The following is a 14,234-nucleotide window of genomic DNA, read 5'->3' on the forward strand; positions in this document are numbered from 1 at the left end:
AGGAATGCACAATGCAGTAGCAAATGCAATGCTGTCAATGGCCCTCCAGATGCTGCTATCATGAAACAACTAATTCCTACAAATATTATCTGGGATGCCTTACCTGTACAGACACCACGATCAGTAAGCAGGTCTGGGCCATCAGAGCAAAGGACTGGTAGTCAGCAATGGCCTTCCCATCACTCCTCATTGTATTGTACATGGCCCCATAGGGGATGAAGAAGAGGATGAGGGAGCTGTAGATCCCTTGCAACATGCACTTGACAAACACCACCTTGTTAAAGTAGAGGTTTTGCTGGCCAGGCACATACAGCTGAGGGAACAGCATGCTCCAGCGATCATCCACATCCTGAAAGCAGAGAGGACACAGTCAGATTTGCTGGCAGCTACCCAGCCAAAGACACAGACCCAGTTAGGGCTGCCATGTCCCTGTGACATGCATTTCCATGAGAAAAGGCATAGCACACAATTCACTCCGTTGTTCTTACTGGCATGGCACATCCCAAGGTCACCTGGGCATATTTTCCATAAAGTATTTTACCTTTCTTGTGCTAAAAAAAAAATTGACAGCTGATAAAAAAAGAAAGAATATACACTTCATCTAAAGCAGACTGCATGGTCTGTTCTACAGAGAAGTGACTGGAAGCTAAGAGTTAGAAAATACCTCCCCACACAGGCAAGGCTGTCTGACTTGGATCCCTTGACTGTCCAGAGTGGAGCACTGAACCACTGGAAAGTAGCCAATGCCTCTTCATTTAACTTGTAAAATGCATATAGGAGCAGCTTTATTGCTCCTTTGTCTAGTCAAACAGTAACAGTGAGGTTGAAATTTGTGTGAAATTACCACAGAAAGAACTCACTAGAAAGGCTGAACTTGCAAAATCTGGTTTCAAAGATCCAGTTAATTAATTATTTTGTCTGGTCATTAGGAAGTCACTTGTCAGGCTTCAGGAACACAGGTAGTAGGGTATGACTGCTCCAGGGGAGGGTTGCAATGGCATCTGGTGCTGTAGGCAGCAGCCTAACCCAAAAATCTTATCACACACTAAAACCTACAAGCCAAATTGGGGTAATCATATTTATCTCAACTCCCTGTTCCTCACAGGACTACTTAAACCCAAATTATATGACTAGGAGGGAATACACCTCTCTGGTGCATCTTTTTTTTGTGATTTAAGTTCTCTCTGTCAGGTTATTATTTCAGGGGTTACCACAGAATGTAGCCAAAAGGTCAGCTGCTTTTGCTTCATGGAACCAGCTCAAAATACCTGGACACAAACCCCCTATGAATAAAATCCCCTAAGTGATGACAGAAACAGTACCTGATCAAAGAGACTCATTCCTAGCACTGGGAGAGAGGTGTATACCAAATTGTAAAGTGTAATGAACCACTCATCATAGACAGTCTGGGAAAAAAAAAACAAAACCAAAGCAAGTGAAGTTAGCAAAAGTTGTGCTTTCCATTTCTTTGAAAGTATATGCAATTACTTGCTGCAACACCTTGGTTTGAGTTGTTACTGAGACAAAAGGGATGAGGTGACTCAAACTCAGCATCCCTACAGAGGGGAAGGATCACATTATGCCAGCCCAGCCTGCTGAGCACCCACTGCTGGCTGTAGCCAGAGCAGGATCCCTCTGCACCACCCTGCACCCCCAGCCCCTGATACCTGCACTCCCCACGTCTGTGTTTGGTTGGAGGCTGGTTTGCCATGAACCAGCACAAGTTTTTTCACTCTGGATGTGTTCTCTGGCAAGCTCCTGATGCCCACAGGCATCCCAGGTTAAACTGCTTGCTCCAAATATGCTAACAGCACAAGCACAGATCTTACAAGATCCACACCAAACTCTAATCTGTGTCATCAGCTGATGGTTGCAATCACTTTGAATACTTTTGAAAATCCTGCAAGTGATACATGTGCTTCATAATGCACACAAATGCCGGAGAAGGTTTATACTGAATATTAGGAAAAAAAATCTTCATTGAAAGCGTGGTCAGTGTTTAAAAAAACATGTGGATGTGGCACTGGGGGACATGGTTTAGTGGTTAACATGGCAGTATTGGGTTTATGGTTGGACTCGATCTAGGAGGTATTTTCCAACCTTAATGATTATATGATTATATAATATATATATTCTGTCTCCAGGCATCCGTCCTCCAGCAGCAGCTATGGAGGCAGCAATATCTGCTTTATACCCACGTGGCTAAAGAATACAGACCCGAGTTTGTTTAGTGAGGTGGGAGGAATGGCTTAGTTTATTTCCTTGTAAAATGCTTCCAGATACTTCATTTGAAAATGCTAGATGTAGACTTACAGAATGGTTTTGGTTGGAAGAATGTTGTAAAATTCATCTAAACCAACCTCCCTCCAATCAGCACAGACATCTTCAGCTAGGTCAGGTTGCTCAGAGCCCCATCCAACCTGACCTGGAATGTTTCCAGGAAGGGGGCATCAACCACCTCTCTGGGCAACTTCTGTCAGTGTTTTACAAACTCCATTGCAAAAAACTTCTTCATTGTATCAATCTAAGCTTAGTTTAAAATCATGACCCTTTGTCGTATTGCAATAGGCCCTGCTAAGAAGTTACTCTACAGCTCTCTTGTAGCACTTTTAGGTACTGAAAGGTGCTCTAAGATCTCCCTGAAACTTTCTCATCTGCCAGCTGAGCCAGCCCTCCACCCTCAGCCTGTCTTCACAGCAGAGCTGCTGCCCTCTGACCATCTCCACGTCCCTGATGAAACTGAAGCCAGACCTGCCTGTGCTCAGAAGCCAGAGAAGAAGCCATACCAGAAGTGCACCAAGGTGAAGGCAAAATTCTTGTAGAAGAAGTACTTGAGGAACTTGCACATGCGGATGTAGGACCACCGTCCATGGACCAGGAGCAGGCGCTGCAGGTAGCGGAACTGCGCAAAGGAGAAGTCGCTGGACAGGACCGCCTGCATCCCCTCCTGGCCACTGATGCCAACCCCAATGTGGGCAGCTGCAACAAGAAGGTCGTTGGTCACTTCATTATACCAAGAGTTTTCACTGCCCCATTTTTAAAATTCATTCTTAAAATGAATTATCCAGCACCGAATATCATGTTAATTCCCCCACGGCCTTCATAGAAAGTCAGAATGAAAAGTTATTAAAACAAAAAAAATAAAATTTGGTGCACTAATTCTTTCAGCAGCACTATGATTTTGGCTCTGTGATACATTTCCCATAAGTGGGCTTTTATTATTTGAATGAAATTATAGATTCAGTGACAGTTTACAGTTTTTTTCTGAATGCTTTCCAGCAGCACAAATACTGTTGTTTATAACGGCTGCTATTATGAAACAATAACTTTAATTTATATTGACATGTGACTTTTATTTAATATGCATGCATGTCCTCCCAGGAGCCTTAAAATATCATCCCAGACAGGCAAAATCTTCAAACCATTTTAAATTTTCTCAGACAGTGTGCTAAAAGGCAGACTGTAGCCTCTTTATGTTTCCTGGGCTTTATTAGTTCAATCAAATAATAAGATAGAAGAGTCACTTTTTTTTTTAATAGTAACTTGCATTTATTAAACATGGACATAAGTTTAATGTGACAGCTAATTATACAGCTTTAACTAATGAATACAATCTTAGTGGCTGAAGGTTGGTTTGATTCAGATGTTTCCACTGAACTGAATTGATAAAACCCCATAGTCTCAATCCTCTTGTGGGGGGAATGGATTAGTTTCTAATTATTATGTACACTTTAACTTTCTTCTCCTTTCTTTGCTGACTGCCTGACTTATCTCCCTTGAAGCTCTCTACTTAGCCTTTTCTTTCTTAATTAAGAGGCTCCAGTTAATCAATTCTTGCAAATTAACACAAGGAATATTAGCAATAGGTCTGTCTGAATAATCTTAATTTAATTATACCTAGTTAGGACTTTTTTTCATAAATTCACTGAGGTAACGCAGCATCAAATGATGCTCAAGGATGGAGAGGCCTGGAAGCCTGCCATCTGTAACTCAAGGGAGATAATTAACAAACAGTCCTGACGCTAATAAATGCTGAAAAAAGCACCCCACTTAATATGACACAGAATATTTACAGGCACAAAGATTTTTATTTCTGCTTTGAGTCAAGCCCTCTATGATCCACACTGTTTGTTATATACATTGTCCTTGTGAGGGCGGCTGTGCAGACACACTGATTGACACATCACAGCCCGAGTGGGCTTTTCATAGAATCACAGAGCCATTTAGGTTGGAAAACACCTGTAGGATCATCAAGACCAACCATTTTGTCTGCTCTAAGGGAGAAACAAAAAAATAGGCACTTAGGGCAACCTTAGCTCCTGAAGGAGCCCAGTGTGACCCAAAAGGCAGGAGACGCAACTAACCTGTAGTGACAGTGCTCTGTAAAGATCTGCCAAAATCTGTGACACAGACAAATGTTTCTACAAGGAGGGTGGTACAGGAGGCACTCAGATTTGTGTTCCTGCTGCTAGCCTCCCTCAGAGAGCAAACACTTCTTTGAGTCAGTCTGCTACAGCACGCTGGCTGTCGGCCACCACTCACTTTTGATCATGCTGACGTCGTTGGCACCGTCTCCAATCGCCAGGGTCACGGCCTTCTTGTACTTCTTCACCAGCTCCACCACCTGGGCCTTCTGCAGGGGAGTCACCCGGCAGCAGATCACCACTTTGCACATGCAGGCAGTTCTCACCAGCTCCAGCTCCAGGTTCCCTTCCAGCGCGTAAGCCTGGAAAGAGGAAAGGAGGAAAGGGAGCGCTCAGGGCAGGCTCACAGCAACTCCTGGCCTGGCAAAGAGGGTGCAGCAAGGTGCTCACCACAGCTGAGCCAGGCCCGTACACCAGTGTGGGTGAATCCCCCCAGCCAGTCACAGGGGGCATCCACACTGCACATCCACTGTGCACCCTGCTCCTACGAGCTTGCACTTTGGGGACACCGCAGCTGGATATGCACCACATCTGGGTATGAGCAACAGCTGGGCATGCACCACATCTGGGTATGCACCACAGCTGGGCATGCACCACATCTGGGTATGAGCAACAGCTGGGCATGCACAGCATCTGCTCTGGCTGATATAACCTGACAGAGGGCAGAAGTGTCAAACACTAAAAGCAGGAAGCTGCTGCAGGGCCTGAGACAGCCTTGTGTATCTCCATGTGAGAGAGTCTCTGCTCATCCCTTTTGGATTACTATTTAAGCTCTGGGAGATAAATAGGAAAGATTTCAATTTGTTAAGTGCCTAATTAAAAAAAAAACATGTAAAAAGTTAAGCTCAGGTGGGCATGACACAGCAAAACACAAAACTAAGGAGATGGCTGCTTTACTCTGAGCTGACCTTTTAAATCAGTCAGCTGTGTTATTTCTATTCGAGAAGCACTGAAATAATTGGATGTCTAGTCACCCCTCCAGCTCTTCATAAGGAGGAGGAAGCAGTGTGAGCTTTTCAAATTTCTTTCAGATCATGCTTTATGACTCTGTTCTTTGTTGTCTCTTTTTAGCAGACATGTACAGAAGAAATCTTCAAGGCTCACTCTTGCTCAGAGCCATTACAGCAGGCCCACTGCCTTGTCTGTGTAAGGCAGACAGTCCTTAGGCCACATATTCCTTCTTTTTGAAACAGAGAGCTGTGAGTCACCAATGTCCCCTTTTTCCTCTGACATGGCAGCAGGCTTGCTCAACAGGAGACCTTTTCATGGTTCAGCCGGGGTACTGCTGGTCAGTGCAGTCAGAGATGGCTTTTGCCTCAATATCCTCGCTGCACAGCACCAGCAAAATATTACCACTTTGAATATGTATAATATATCACTTTGTATATTAATGGTGCAGCTGCATACAAATAAAGTGGTGTGATGATGCCATTAAGGATGCCGACAATTTTCTGTTCACTGCTTTCTTCAGGCAACCCCAGACGTGTGCATAGCCCAGCACTGCCCTCCCACCCCTCTACAGGCAGGGATAAAGGACTGAGCAGGTACTGTTTGTGGGACAGTATTACACCGTTTTTCAAGGTCATAGAAATAAATAAATGACATCTAGATTTGTCTGCACTGTCCTTGTGGTCCCCACCGAGGAGAAAGCCATAATCTTGGTGAAACTTATTGTGTCTACTGTGTGGACTGGCTGCTCCCACACAGCTCAGATTGTGTGGGACATATCCCCTTGCCAGGGTGTAGGCCAGTGTGTGTTTTACCAGGAACATAAAGAAAGCTTTGATATCACTGCCAGAGGTGTTCTGCTAGCACAGCACTCAGGGGCTGCTCTGCAGGCTGAAGGGATGGAGTAGGAACAGGCAAGGGGCTTCCAGCTGATGTCCATGCAATGTACATGGACCAAACCTGACAGACCCCTTGTCTCCTTTGCAGTGGGAATCCAGGGATTATGGCCCTGGAGTTCAAGGAGAAGTGAGTGTAAAAGAGGGAGAAAGGCAACCTGGGCACTATCTGATAGTCTTTGGGGTCTATACACATGGCACATGAGCCAAAAGTAGAGAAAGATGAATTTTTTTTTTCCTGGGCTCATGTAGAGCTGGAAGTGAAAATTACTGGGCTGTCATTAAGAAAGGTAGCAACCACAGGGAGCAGAAACACCTTGTTTCTGGAAGGCGGCACCTCCCAGAACTTTCTAAATGTGTCTATTTGCTATGTCTGTTTGCTTTCACTGAGATCTGGGAAAGTAAAATACAACAAATAAATAAACCTGACATAAATTACATGTTCCTCGCAGATGGGTTTGAATTGATCTAAGTTGTTTTTTCTTTCCTCTAACTGGTTCTAAAAAATTTCCTAATATAGATAATTTATTGCAGAGTTTCAGTAAATATTGCAGTATTTCAGTGTTCTCACCAGGAAGACATTTCTTTTGCCCAGAACTCTCTTATCTCAGTTTAATTCCATTCCTTTGTTTACCTGTTATAGCTTTGAAGAGTATTACCAAGACTGATCAGTGTTCTCCAGGCTCAGAAATCCCAACTGACTCAGCTTCCCCCTACGCCTTCCAGATTATGCCTGACTCAGATGTCTTTGTACTCTCTCCCAGTCTGGTGTTACCTGCTCTCTTTCTAAGCAGTTAATGCAAACACTGAGCATCAAATAGACCAACCCTCTGCAGATGACAGCTAACTGTTATTTTAGATCAACAGTGAGGCCTTCACTTCCCAAGCAGTCTTTAATCTGTCACAATTTAATCTAGAGTGTTTTGCTTTAGTGTGCTTGGAAGAACAATGTGAGAGAGACTATCAATATATTAGTTAAGTCATAATATCTACATCCTATAAATTAAGCATATCTGTTTTCAGCTATATTTAGTAGAATATGTCCTTGGCATTGAAACCCACGTCTCATGTTATCTTCTTGCTGCAAACACAAACCCTGTTATTTTTCTAGTATGTTTCCAGAAATTAAATATGATCCAGCTACTCTATCCCTCTTGTTCACCAAAGATCAAGGCCAACTGTTCTCTGTTCCTGAAACATCTTCTGAAACATTGTCTGTCACCTTTGATGCCTCAGATAACCACTGAACCTAGTCTTCAAAAAGGGGGGAGAAAACCCCTTGCCCTCTAGAGTTGAATTTTTATAGCATTTTTCAGACTTCCAGTATGTCTTGCACTAAGTTTTTCAGGGAACTCATCCCTAGCAAGTCTCTGAACCTTCCTTACCAGGCTGTGGCCAGTGATAACCAGACCATACACCCCATTTGCCTGCTCATCAGGTATAATTATTTGCTTTTTCGAAGACTTTTCAAACTGAATGTTGATTTCATCACTGTCCAGAAAGGAGTCTGGCTTCATCTTTTTTCTTGCATTCCTTAAAAAAAAAAAAACCAACAGGATAATAATGAAAATCTGGAAACATTGCAAATATATATCTATGTTTTGTAAGAACAACTTTATGAAAACAAAAATCAATGCTTCCCTTTGATAGTTCAGTCCAATTTTTACTGTATCCCTACAACAATATGCATTGTTTAGCTGCTGCTGTCTGCACAGACCATCCCCATCTCTGAAACTCTAACAAAGTGTTGCTAAACTTCTGCTGATTTTAAGTCAAAGAAACCGTCTGAGTGCCATGAAGGATGGTATCCCAAAAGACATCCAATTTTCTGTGCATGTTGTCTGGCAGCCATCTATTCTAAGAGAAAAGGACTGCAAACCTTTTCCATTTTCCACCTTTACCTGGGAACCTGTGTCTACAGAGGAGGTGAGGAAGGAAGGTAAGTTCTCAGATGCTGAAGAAGGTATCCAGACAAAAGACATTCCCAGACAAAGGACAGCAATGTGAATAAATGGCAAGAGCAGTACAGCAACAGCATAGCTCAGAGCCAAAGCCTGGAGCCAAAGCCTTTGTAGCTCAGGATCACTCGTTGATCAGTTTCAGCTGATACTCCCTATCTGACTCTGCTTTTAAAGGTATAAACCTTTATTTAATTTGAGCTCTTGGATCAAGAAGCTTCAGCATTTACTCTCAGAGGAGATTTATGCATTGTGTTTAGCTTCTGGATCTTCCAGGAAGGCAGCTCTCCCTTATCTAAAGGAGAGCTGAATGAACTGCAACAAGGAAAGCTGACAGGGAAAAAGAAGGTGGAATGATACAAAACGCAAACAGTGCTAGTGCATAGCACTGAAACTGTTTTTCAGCAATTTACCTCAGCTCATTCAGTACGTCATCAGATGTGCTGCCTTCAATAAGGAAAACTTCTTCCATGTCATCATTCAGCAAGTTGCAGGAGTAACCAATATTCATTGCTGTCTCTGGGAAAGATAAACCAGGAAGATAATCCATCTCAGCAGCCCCAGATTCACCCACTTCTCTGGCCTTTTTGTTCACATGACAAAAGCTCTCTTTCTGACTCAAAAGAGATTGGAGCCTTTCAGAGTCAACAGGAAAAGAGCCAGGAGAGTCACTTTGATGGACGTAGCAGCAAATTTGATTTCATAAGACCACGGGAAAAAAATAACTCTACCAAAATGAAAAAGCTTAAAATACCCTTTGATCAACTTGGTGTAACAAAAAAAAAATATTTCATGCTGATTCAAAATTTTTTTCAGGATTTTTAACTTGCCCTCTCCCTGCTTCCAGAAAAGCCCCAAACCACAGCTCTGAAAAAGAATATGACATTTTGTCCATAAAATTCTGGAAAAGGTATTTTGGTATTTTATAGCAAGACTATTGCATTTGGAACATGACAAAATTAAGTGTTTCATTTTTCTCAAAAATTCTCTGCTCATGTCTTGGATGAAATTATTTGCAAACACTTTTGACCCTCCCAAAACACCATTGTTTCAGTGAAAATGCTGTGTCTCCAAAAGAATTCACTGGAGTCTATTTGCTGTTCTTTCCATCTCCAAAATCCCGTGTTGTCTCCATTTCTATTTGGGATGATAAGAGCCAGAAACAAGCTGAAATGCACCCAACATCCACTTTAACATTAAATTTTCTGGAAAGCAGGACAAGGCTTTTTCCACCTTCTGCACCTGAATGATCAACTGGATGAAGGTGACACCTTTTCACAGCTTATGTCAGGGACTATGGGATGCTTACTGTCACCTCTCCGGAGGCAAAGGATGCTGCCTTCACCCTGCTTCCACTCTCATGACAGAAATTAAGGACAGGCACGAGCTAGTCATCTGGTCCAATTCCAGTTAACTGAAATTTTGCGTAGCAGGCAATGAAGCAAAGCTGTGTAAGTTTGTCTTCTGTGCAGTTTTCAAAGAATGAGAACACAGGTCCTAGCAGAACCACCCCACCAGTGGAGGAGAAGAGAAGCAACCAAAGCTGTAGTGCCTTTACCTTGCTTATCTCCAGTGAGAACCCATATCTTGATGTTGGCTTTGGCAAGAGTTTCAATTGTCTGTGGGACCCCATCTTGTAGCTTGTCCTCTATGGCTGTGGCACCTAGCAGCTTAACAGAAATGGCAAGGAGCTGGTTAAATCCTCCCACTGCTACCAAAGGAGAAAGCAGTAAACCTAATTATTTAAGCAAACACAGATGAAATCCCCAGGAATAAGGTTGTACTGACTGTCATTCTTCCTCAGCAAATTTACTGTACAGAGTACAGCCCTGATCCTGCAGATGTTCTAGGCTCTAATCTCCCCAGGCTCCGATGGATTATGCGTATGCAAGAAATTATTTGCAAGAATGTTTGCAGAGCTACAGGCCTGTGTTGCTCCATGTGCTCCCTTCACAGCAGATAGAACTTTAATAGAGGGACAAAGACTAGAACTTTAATAGAGGGACAAAGACACTCTGGATCCATGTCTCCAAACCTCCTCTGGCGTGGAACTTGATCCCAGCTGTGCTGTACTGCAGATGTCACATGGCTGCTAAACTTCTTCTCCAGCCCTTAACAAACAGTGGCCACCCCTGGTCCACACTGTCACACAGCTACACCACAGACTGCTCAGGACACAAACCTTCATTATTTTTAAGTTACTGCTTTTTCTGCTGTTTGAAGGTCGTTGGCGGCTTTAACCTGTCATCAAAGACACATGGAGGTTTCACTGCTACCTCGTGTTTCACTGCTACCACCAACCTCCTGCTGCTTGCAGACTAAATTCAGAGGTTGGCTTTAAGCCTGAGATCCCTTTTGGCACCCTGAGATGTCCACCATACATCAGCTATGAGTGTTATCAATGTAGGTAACAGCTCTGAGGGAACTTCTCTACAGGGTCCTCAAAACTGCACAATCCCTGTTTCACAGTAGTTCCTGATCCAGCTAGAGAGACCATGCAACTTCCAAAGGCCAGCCTTTCCCTAGCTCACACTTGCTTCTTCCCTGAGCACTGCTGGCATTCTGGGCATACAGCTAATGGAAGGAGTGGAGGTGTCTGCCAGGGTTTCTGGAGTTTCAGGAAAGCACTGCCACGAGTGCAAAAGCTGGATTGCTTCTCTTCAGATCACACACATGCTTTTCATTCATTATTCATGGCTCTAAAACACAGGCAAATCCTCCAGGGCATTTAAAAATTGTAACAACACTTGGGGAGAGAAGAATGACCCAAAGATCACAGTTTAGCTCAATTTCAAGTTGACATAAACATGCTCATGGATATCATCTACCCATCCTGCCCAGGGCAGGAAGAACAAAGGAGATACTCTCACAGGCACTGGAAATTATTCACTGCCTGCCATTTCAAAGGCTGGAAAATAAATAGATCAGCCATTTGCACATACAAAGGACAGCTATGAAATATTTGTGTCCACGTCATCTCCTGCAGGCTCTGGTATGTCACTTCATCACGAGAAAGCTACTCTGACACCCACGTGAGTTAAAATAAAACCATTCCCCTGAACTGGTGGCTGAAACCCCAGTTATGGGCTCCTGATGGAGGTGCCAGTGAACACCCAGGGCTGCCGTGTTCTGACCTGCTCCTGTCACACAGCCCACTGTTGCAGAGCTGTTTGCAGAGCAGTGTTTACCAAAATCATTCCAAGCTGTTTATTGACAAACCACCACCCTCGCTGCCTCCCCCAGAGCCTGGCCCAGATTCCCTGAATTACCAACCATTAGGTCTTTTTCAATCTCCTCATACAACTCTGACAGTTTGTCTTCCCGTCCCTCCAAGGCAGTGCTTGCTTCATGGTGACGCCTGATCCAGTCCTGGAAGTAGTCTTCCTCCAAGCTCTTATAGGCCACCACGAGTGTCCTCAGGCCTTCCCCAGCAAACTCCTGCAAGACAGTGGTGAGACAGAGGATCCAAGGTCCAAGAAGAACAGTCTGGTCACCTGGGCTTACAAAGGACCTTCAGAAATCAGACTGGTAAAAGCATCTTGGTAAAGTTTGCAGAGGAAAGGTGAAAAAATGACACCTTAGGCCACAATTGTTGGGTTCTTTTTAAATAGGAATTCAAGCCCACTTCATCATTACCATCTGTTGTCCTTATGGAAAAAAAAAAACCAACAATCTCAAAAGGGCATTTATATTTCTGGCTCTAAATCTTTCCACTAACCAGGCATTTGTTTCTCAGATTTGTATTTCTCAACAAGAGGTTAAAAACAGTGAGACCTAAATAAACACTGAACACAGCCTCAAATTTTGGATGTGGGTTCAACATTTTTAGGGTATGAATTCTGGATGAAATGTACAGCATGAGCACAGCTAGTCATGGCATCTCAGCAAGCCCTTGTAACTGTGCTTTCTGACGGACAACATGGAGCTCAGTGTTTGGTGGAACAGCAAAGATGCATTTGTGAAATGCATCTCTGTGAGGTTTTCCCCAGGCTTGAAGTAAAGGTGCATCAGAAACAAGTCACAGGTCTTCTAAATGTCTTGCATTGGATTTGCCATCTTTGTTCATATTACAGAATCATGGAATGATAGAATATCTTGGGTTGGCAGGGACCTTAAAGATAATCTCATTCCAACCCCACTGCCATGGGCAGGGACACTTTCCAGGAGAGCAGGTTGCTCAGAGCCCCATCCAACTCGACCTTGAACACTTTCCAGGGATGGAGCATCCACAGCTTCTCTGGACAACCTGTTCCAGTGTCTCATCACCCTCACAGTAAAGTAATTCTTTCCAATAATTAATCTAAATATTCCATCTTTCTGTTTAAAGCCATTAACCCTTGTTTTATCACTACATGCCCTTCTAAAAAGTCCCTCTACAGCACTCTTGTAACCTTTCTAGGTACTGGAAGGTGTTATAAGGTCTCCCTAGAGCCTTCTCTTTTCCAGGCTGAACAAACCCAAAGCTCCCAACTACAGGAGAAGTGCTCCAGCCCTTTGATCATCTTAGTAGCCACAGACTCACTCCAACAGGTCCATGTCCTTCTTATGCTGAGGATCCCAGAGCTGGACAGTGTTCCAGGTGAGGTCTCACAAGAGCAAGCAGAAGGACAGAATCACCTCCCTCCATCTGCTGACTGTCCTGGAGCAGTTCACATGGCGCCTGGTTCTCATGCCTAGGCAACTAATTTGAGACCCAAGGCCACAGAAACCAATTTGTTTCTCTATTCCATAACTTAAAATTGGTGCTCAAGTGCTGTTTCTAAAATCTGGGTTTTTTTTTTCCTGAAGACAAAGTATGCTGGGGAAAAGGAAAACATCAAGTGTAGAGATGTTGTTGAGAAGGAAGCTCTTACATTCAGGTGTTCTGTGGTCTCCTCTTTGAGAGAGTTGCAGGATGGATGAAGCAGCTCATAAAGAATGGTGTCAGCCCCCTTGCAGTACAAAGTCAGGTCACCTTCTGGACTCCGCACTGTGAGGAAGAGGAAAAGAAATGCTACAAATCCCAGACTGAGTCTTTTGCAGTACAAAGCCCTTCCATCAAAACCAGTTTCTACAGGTGTCTGAATTTCCCCAAGTTTTGGCAAACTCCCAGGAACCAAGACAAGCTCTGCCTGGAAAAGAGAGTGCATTGATCTGAGCGGACACTATGTTGTCCCTACAGGCAGAACTTCACTAAAAAGTGAAGAACAACTTTTTTTTAGGGAAATGGTCCTACTTCTCCTATTTTCCTACCAGTAAACTGTAACTACAGTTACAATATTCCTGAAATATTAGAGAAAGTTGGAGTGTTAATAAAAGCTGCAAAAACTTTCTTGAATTATTTCTCCCTTTTTTTTGTTTGGGAGAAATTGGAAATTTGTTTATTGGAGAAAAGCTGTTTTCTCAGTTTGTTCTTGCTTTCTCCTGTCCTACTTCCTCAAATTTCACTGAAAATTTAAAAGCTGATTAGGAGAAAGGCCTTTCCTGCATTGTAATGAGGAGAGCAAGATATATGAAAAGCTAAGTGTCTTTAGGAGGCTGGCTTGCATCACTCTGGTCCAGATGTTGAGATTTATCCCACCTGCTTCCTTTAAGTATTTTTCTGGCACTGTTGCTGTGTAATTATAAAGCCAAGGCAGCCTATCTCAAGTCTGCAGAAATAAATGTTATGCAGAGCACATTGCAAAGGAGGTCTCCTAGAAAAATTCTGCATCATAGCAAAATGAGGGACAGCTTCAGAACCTAAAAAGTCAGGAAGGAATGAAAGCAGCAAAGGGAACATACCAATCACAGACATTCGCTTGCGCACGTTGTTGAAATCAAGAATAGCGAGAAGTTTGTAGACTTTTGTTTCTCCCATTTCCACAACAGTGATGGTCTCTGGTGTGCGGGCCCGGAACACAAATCCAAAGTTTCTGGCAGCAGTGACTAGGGCTCCCTCATCAGGAGATTGTGCTTGATACACCAAGTTACCTGACATGCAAGAAAAAAAAATGTAATGTGGCTTTTGACTTATTTCTGAGCTAAAA

General features: G+C 43.4%; 1 protein-coding gene across 1 annotated transcript in view; it reads right to left on the reverse strand.

Moving 5' to 3' along the window:
• LOC102034304 (phospholipid-transporting ATPase ID-like) overlaps positions 1-14,234 on the reverse strand; it is a 74,011-nt gene that overhangs the window by 8,037 nt on the left and 51,740 nt on the right. The window contains 10 exon segments of the mRNA XM_014309949.2: positions 104-349; positions 1,323-1,406; positions 2,756-2,979; positions 4,543-4,726; positions 7,654-7,801; positions 8,640-8,745; positions 9,785-9,896; positions 11,500-11,664; positions 13,080-13,195; positions 13,990-14,178. Coding sequence (XP_014165424.1) covers positions 104-349; positions 1,323-1,406; positions 2,756-2,979; positions 4,543-4,726; positions 7,654-7,801; positions 8,640-8,745; positions 9,785-9,896; positions 11,500-11,664; positions 13,080-13,195; positions 13,990-14,178 — 1,574 coding nt within the window.

Source organism: Geospiza fortis, unplaced genomic scaffold (assembly GCF_000277835.1).
Source record: "Geospiza fortis unplaced genomic scaffold, GeoFor_1.0 scaffold878, whole genome shotgun sequence".
In the NCBI taxonomy this organism is placed as follows: Eukaryota; Metazoa; Chordata; class Aves; order Passeriformes; family Thraupidae; genus Geospiza; species Geospiza fortis.